Genomic DNA, 7,784 nt, shown 5'->3' on the forward strand with positions numbered 1-7,784 from the left:
ATCTGACCAAAGCCACATAATATATACAATTAATAGATAAAGTCAACTTTCATATGCTAAACTATTATATGTCCTCAAAAACATAAATTTGTAGAAAAAAATAGTATATAATTAATGAAACTTCACCTTCCCGTGACTCGATCAATATATTTACGCACCCATATATCATATATTGTATTTTAAAACAGAAAAAAAAAAAAAAAACTTAAAAGCTTGTCACTCTGTGACTTGAAAAAAACTAAAAGAAAAGAAAGGAACTAGAAAGAAGAAAGCACACCCAGTACTCTCTTGAGTAGTGGCCTCGTCGACACCCACCGGCAAGTAAACTTGAAAGTGTGACTTTTTAAGTTTTCTTTTATTTTTGATTTGAGTATTTAAGTATTTACCAATCATATATTTTAGTATTTAGTTTAAATAGAGATTTAATAAGAAAAAATCAACTTTCTCGACTTACACCTAATTTGCACCTCACACTTCGACGAACGTCCCAATGCTTGGCGAACGCCTCAAATTTCGAAGCATTTGCCTTTTCATACTTTTGCCTTCCCACAATGCCTCAGGACGCTTTTGGTTACGGCTTATCCTGAGATGAGCCTCAAGAAGAGCCTCGGACTGCCTTTTAGAAAACTGTTAGGGACGCTTAAGCTAACTTGCTTCTATAATTGCTTCCTTATCCAGTTTACGAAGCCTACCTCCATCCTATGTAACATGTTCATCGCGAGTGCTTGTGAAATATAATTGTTTATCTCAAATAATAACAATGCATTGTCTATCTCAAATAATAACAATGCATAAACATCCGAGAAGCATTTGAGCTAAGCAGGTTATGTAGAAATCTCTATCCATGGACTTAAAGTTTTAAAACGATGAGCACACAGGTGAACGAGAAAGAGATCACCCAACAAATGGATTAGAAGATCAAATTAGTGAAACTAAATATTGATTTATAATTTTATATTTGAAGAAATCTTGACAATATTTTTCACGTAATTAGTAACAATTGTTTATAGTTAAAGATAAGCAGATGATATTTGAAAAACCATAATAGTGAACTATTTGATTGACCAAATAATAAGTCTGCCATATAAAATGAGGGAAAAAATACGATCACTTTGTTCTTTCTCACTGAATTTACCCCATGTAACCTTCAAATCTTATTGCATGACAAGTGCTTGGCAAGAAAACCAAGCTAAATATACTCGGCTCTGAATTCTCCACGAAATCTATAGTAGTTTTGGTTTTGGATTATAGCATAAGCTGGAGTGTGATTAAACAGCATTCAATCCTCAAACAAAAACAATAGCATGAAGTAGTTCAAAGCTTTATCTGATAATAATAAATCCTCGGGAACCCAAGGTGCATGGTTCAAACCTCGGAGAATAATAAGCCCGTTCCTCCACTAGTCCGCGACAGAGTTTGAGATTGAAGGCTATCTTAGAGAATGAAGTTAGTAACAAAAACTCTTGTTTTTCCAGTTTCAACTGCCTAAACAAAAGCCGACTCATCCCCTTGTAGAAAAGAGAAAAACAGATTAAAAACGATCTCATTCGGCAAAGCTGAAAACCCTCTTGTAACAAAAGTATAGGGACTCAAATTGCTATATCTTCGGTTACATAATGCCTTTACACCACCCAAGAAGCTGACTTACTTGTGTTGCTACATCACTTGCAACCTGCTGCTGCCAAGAGACTAATACCACTAGTAGTCGAAACTGAAGCACAGGTACTAGTTAACCTATTTCATAACCCAACACCTAAATACTCGCACCTGATCTCTTCTTGCAGGTTGCTTCTGGCTGAGTTGTAGATTGCAGACTTGCAAGAGAGGGAAATGATGCGGCAGATGTCCTGGCAAACCATGTCAAGAATATGGCTTACACTGAAACTACACTATGTTACTACTAAATAACCATACATCCTTTACTCTCACCTTTGTTGTATTGTAATGCAACTGGAGCTGTAACCTTATGTTCAAATACATCCTTTACTCTCACCTTTGTTGCATTGTAATGCAACTGGAGCTGTAACCTTATGTTCAACTTTTACTATGTAATGTTCTTACGTCACCAATAAAATCTTCGTTTCACCATAAAGATATCCAAATCTTAGTCTCATGATTTTATCAGCAAGGGGAAAAAAGAATAACGCCCAACTAAAAAGTTAATGGCTAATTAAAAAGCGGAGCTTGCAGCCTCACGCGGGCAACATTTACAAGACTACAGTTCATAGGCAACTCATTACAAGCAGGCAAAGGCATGCTACTGGCAACCGTCTTTATCTGTGTAAACATTCATCTTTGGGCTCATAGATGAAGCCAGCTGCAAGAAGACAACTTCATGAACCAAAGCACCATATATTGCATATCCAAAAATTAGCTAACCCTATGAATAGACTGCAGACAAATTTTAGTTTCAAAGTAGAGCAGTAGAAAACAGTATCTCATATTTATACTACGAGAACCTTATTGGAAACCTAACAAGAAATTGGCACCAACTTTTTGAATTTGACAATCAACAAATAACACATGCTCTCAAATGAAAAGAAAAATTCTTCACAGCACTAAGGAAGGTACTTGAAAGAACACTATGCATAGCAGTTTTCCCTGTGGAATGAAGATAGATATGGTGACCTTATAATTGCACTATACAGGGGAACTTACGACAACCTGGAAATGGTTTCTAAAATGTAAAAAAGCACGTCCAGATAGTGTAGGTTTCTCCTTTGGCCGCATAAATAACCTTCTTACAATGGTGATCACAATTCAAATTCGTCTTCGAGCTTGAGTGCTTCTGAAGCAGCTTCTTCCTCTTCATCATCAATTGCAAAATAGGGGTTATGCACCTTAGGCCTAAAGTTATACCCAGTAAAGATATAGAAGGCAAGTGTAGCCACTTCAGCAGCCACCACGCTCGTCCACTGATACCGATAGGAAGTAATAGTCTCCAAAGCATAAGCAACCACCCTTGTGAAGTATATGTAACATATCACAATAATATAATACTGCCTGAACAATGTCAGCTTCATCAAATTTACAGCAGCTTTTCCATCAGTCTTGGCTGCCTCGCGCAAGTTCTTAATCGACCACACAATAGGAAATAATACAGCACAACAACACACAATATCTACAAGCAGGAAAACCTGCTTCCACGTATACGAACTCTCACCAAACGGGCCAGTTTCATCAATCACAACTTGAGCAACATTTGCCACAACTTGCAATGGAATGACAACCATCAAAACCTTTTTTTCTTTATCTTGCAAATATGGCTTCACAAATGACCAACCAGTTCCAATCAAAACTATCAAAGTAAACAAAGTAATCCCCTTCAAGAAACTAAATATATAGAACAAAACATCCCACCCATGAGCAGTTCCTGTTCGTTTAATATACGATTTATCTTCAGCTTCACATAGCAAATCCAATGCCTTCAATATCAATACGGCAAGCATAAAGAAATGAACTTTATAAACAGTTAACCTCTTCCTGTAAAGAGTATAAATCCAAACAGCCCCTAACAACACATACACTATAAAAAACAACAAATATATAACCGGAAGAGCAGTTTTCCCAGCTGATAGAAAATCAAGCTGCCCTGTCTTGGAATTAAAATTGTACATAACAGAGTGGACAATCATACTAACTTCCAAATTCGGCATACAATTGGCGAAAGCAAGAGTGAGTTGATTGGCATCAGAGACACTAAACGAGGTAGTGAATTCACGCGCCGATGGTTGCAATAGGTCGAAAGTGAAGACTTTTTTTATGAGATTAGATTCAAGCGGGCACTGAATTTCGCCTTCTTGGAGCTGTTCGAGCACGTGTACCCACGCGTCGAGAGTACAAAGGAAGAACCCTAATTGAGGGAGCGGAGTTTTCTGGTTGGACAAAGAGATTTCTGTGACCGTGAGGTTTAAACGACCGGTATGGGTGTACCCGAAATCATCAAAAGGGATTGTAGAACGTGAATCAGATCGTATTTGGGTGGATCGGATCTCCGCAACGGTGATGGTGATCAGCAGAGTGATGGTAACAGCCAAGAGGGCAAAGCGGGCCGCCATTGTTTGAAAGGAGAGAAATCGCAAGTGAAAGTTTTGTCTAAGGTTTTGCGGTAAAAATGGTTGGCATAGACGTTACAACTTGGAATGAAGAGATTTTACATTCTTGTTTGAGAATGGACCATGTCTTATCGTGATGTTGCAATGAGCTTCCAAAATCAAGATTGTAGGTTGGGATTTAGTTGGGTTTTGGGTAGCGTGAGCATACCCCTCCCCCCGCTTCCCCCTCCCCAAAAAAGTGGAAAAATTGAATCGAATGAAATTAATTTTTTTCTTTTAAAATAACATAAACGCACATCTTTAACTTATCATATTTACACAAATTTCATCATTATAAAAGAAATTATAAAAATTTCAACTATCGATTTCTCTCAAAATCCGATACCCAGCATACACCACCATTCTCGCGAAACCACTCTAAAAATACGCTGAAATCTCGATAATGTATCAACAGATTTTTCCCATTTTGAAGATTTTAAATTGAAGTCCTCTTCCTCTGTACTTCATCTTCAATTTACAAGCTTCTACTTATTTTCAATCTCCATTTAAACTTCTTCTCCAAATCTTTAAGAAGATTAATTTGTTTTCAAAATTTTCAGGTTCAGTACATCTTAAATTTATTGTTCTTAAGTATATTTTAGTCAATTAATAGAGTCAGGACTATCATTTAGTTTTGGTATAACCTAATTAGATTAGAAATTCTTAGATGTAGAAATCCAATGTCTATTGTAGATGATATTATTCCACCGATAAATTTCGTTTTGGGCCATTTGGTTCCAAAGATAATGATTTTCATGAAAATATTAAAGCATCGCAACGAGCATGCTATGATGAAAAAGTTCCAAAAATGATTGGCAACAAAATAAAAAAAATCAGTGGCTTCATTTTCAAAAAGAAAAGCTAAAGAAGATACATCACGATGGCCTCCATAAAGGTATGCAAATATGTATCATCAGTAGTATTGTGCTTTAGATATTTTGGAATAACAGATTTTCTTAAAACTTCGTAAAAATATGTATCAGCTTCTTATTTTTTCAATTTGATACATAACAATTACGTATTTGGTCACATCAATGTCTTAAAGATACATAAGTATCATATACCAGTGGGTGTTTTGTTTGAAAGATACATATGTTATACATTTTGTGTTACAATTTCTTATCTTATGAACCACCAGTTAAGAATTAAATATATATATATATATATATATATATATATAGCTAATTGATTGGTATACAGGGCATGAAATATGTTGTGCAAGATATTCCACCTCATCCTTTGAGGTTTGACAGCTTATGCATAGACATATTCTATCTGATTTTACTGAGATTCTGAGCAAAGAGGTTATTGAGTTATTCTGAGAAACATGTTTTGATATTTATCTGAACATACTAAATTGTAAGTTCCAAGGTCAGATAACTGAATGCACTAAAATGCTTGAGTTAGAAGTGGACAATCCTGATGAAGTTCATGTATGAGTCAACGACAATGTCCTCAAATTTTTCATATTTGAATTTGCTCTCATTATCGATTTAAAATGTACCGATAATACATCAGATTTTGAGTATCTAGATTCACCGCCCAGTGTGTTGATGGAAAAGTATTTTCGTGAACAAAATTTTGTGAGTAAGTTGGATTTGATTCAATAGTTTAAGTTTGATAATTTAGATAATGATCGAGATGACTTCCAGATGGCTATCTTGTACTTTATTCATACCTTTATTCTCTCTCAATTGCACGTTGCACCTGTGACTGTTGCAGATTTTATGATAGCTGAGAATAGCAAATATGGAGATTTTCTATAGGATTGCCTTCTTCAAATTGATTCATTCACAGAAACAAAACGTAGATGTCGTAAAATAGTTATATTGATTAAGAGGCATGCCATATACACTAAACATATAGATGTATGAATGTTATTTTATAGTTGTGAGAAAGGTAGATGTCCGTAAGGGTAACTTAAACACCCTAAATTTTGGACCTTGAAAATTTCTTGAGCCTTGAGTTCACTGCCTTGGTTACAATTGGACCCGTAGAGTCGTAAGGTATCTTGACGACTAGTTGGGATGAGTCATAACCAAATCAGTAAGTTGGTGGCTTAACTCTGCTCTGAGTACAAGTGGCTCACTAAAAGCCTTAAGGATATGTTACGAGTTGTTAAGTGCAATAATAGGGTGTCCAGTGTATACCCAATTTGGATTCTGTATTGACTACGACTGGACCCTGAGTCGTAGGGTCTCATTATGAATAGGTTGGTCGAGTCGTAAGGTCGACAATGTATAGGGGTCCTAGTCACTGTCTTAGTTATGACTCGTCTACACGATTCGTAAGGTGTGGTAATGATTCAATGGTTAACTCGTAGTCAAAGATGACACTTTTTCAGTTTTTAAGTTGAAGACACTCTAGACATTTTCCACATTGACCCCTTGGACACCATGACTTAAAGCCTTCTTTGAGACTTCATTATCACATCATTCCCAATAAAACACTCTCAAATTCTCTCTCAAACTCTTTGTTCAAGTTAAGACTAGGGTTTCAAAGAAAGTGATTATCTAGGGTTCTAAGGGTGATATCTCTTCTAAATTTTTTGGTATTTCAGGCACGTTACTCTTCCATCATTTTCAATTTTATAAAAAACATATGATTTAAAGTATTTCTCATGATTTATTGATGTTGGGTTTTGAACTATGGGTTGAGGGTTTTTAATATAAATTGTTTAAATGCTTTTTTCATGATATTTATAAAACTATTGTGCTTAAATTGATGATTGGTAAATGTATTGGGGTGCATGGGAATAGTGGATGGAAAAAGGGGTACAATGGAATCCCCAAACTGATTGTTTAGTATAGAAATTGGTAATAATCTCAATCCTCTTGTATGATTGATTTTGGTTTATGCATTATCACTTGGCTTGGCTTGTTTCTTGAAACTAATGCATGGTATAAATAGTTAAATGGCCAGGGAATTATTATGGAAACCTTGCGGGATACATAGGAATCCCCCAAGAGATTTTAATAATAGAGTCTGCGGGGTACTTGGGAATCCCCTAAGTGTTGGCTAATGAAATTACTTTTAAGCTATAGTCAGTATGATGATACCACTCAATAATGCCTTAATAATTGACTCCTGGAACTGGTGGTTTGGTTATGTGCTAAATGTTTTAATTTGGCAATAATGGGGGTTGTGATAGTTAGCCGTGAAGGTATGAGTCCAAAGGACAGATACTGGTAACTCATGTTTTCCGATATGAGGGTTGGTCTTAATGACCATGTACTTATGGGTACAAGGAAATCCCCCAAGTGTATACACGTACATATGTATCATAGAGGGTGAAGGGTACAAGGAAATCCCCGACCTCCAATGACATTTTTGGTTCGTGCGGCTAACACACATTGGGGCCTATTCAGGGGATAACACTGGACCCATATAGCCCGTGGGTGGACTTTTGAAGGTAAAAATACAGACCAGGTTAAGGTTATAAAATGCATGCTAAATCTTGTTCCCTGTCCCAATATGGTATATTTGTATGTATGTATTTGCATGTGGTTATGAGCATTGGGTTGATTTGGTTTTGGATTAATGTCATTACTTTATCTTTATTCATGAGTTACATGTTAGCGTTCATACCACTAAATGTCTTCAGACGTTGTATCCCCACGCGATGCAAGAACTTGCCATACTTCCACTCCTCCTTCTTAGTGACTAGGTGATTCGAGGAAAACTTTTGAG

General features: G+C 36.1%; 1 protein-coding gene across 1 annotated transcript; it reads right to left on the minus strand.

Annotated features, from left to right (window-relative positions):
- Nucleotides 1–2,482: 2,482 nt before the first annotated feature.
- Nucleotides 2,483–4,296, minus strand: LOC107852147 (protein CANDIDATE G-PROTEIN COUPLED RECEPTOR 7). Its single transcript, XM_016697202.2, has one exon. It carries the CDS (start codon nucleotides 4,056–4,058, stop codon nucleotides 2,754–2,756), a length of 1,305 nt encoding a protein of 434 aa, XP_016552688.1. The 5' UTR covers nucleotides 4,059–4,296; the 3' UTR covers nucleotides 2,483–2,753.
- Nucleotides 4,297–7,784: the final 3,488 nt, after the last annotated feature.

The sequence above is a fragment of the Capsicum annuum genome, chromosome 6 (genome assembly GCF_002878395.1).
Source record: "Capsicum annuum cultivar UCD-10X-F1 chromosome 6, UCD10Xv1.1, whole genome shotgun sequence".
Classification (NCBI taxonomy): domain Eukaryota; kingdom Viridiplantae; phylum Streptophyta; class Magnoliopsida; order Solanales; family Solanaceae; genus Capsicum; species Capsicum annuum.

Bases quoted from the DNA above. Each gene is read 5' to 3' on its own strand.
- LOC107852147 (XM_016697202.2), bottom strand. From the start codon at position 4,058: ATGGCGGCCCGCTTTGCCCTCTTGGCTGTTACCATCACTCTGCTGATC.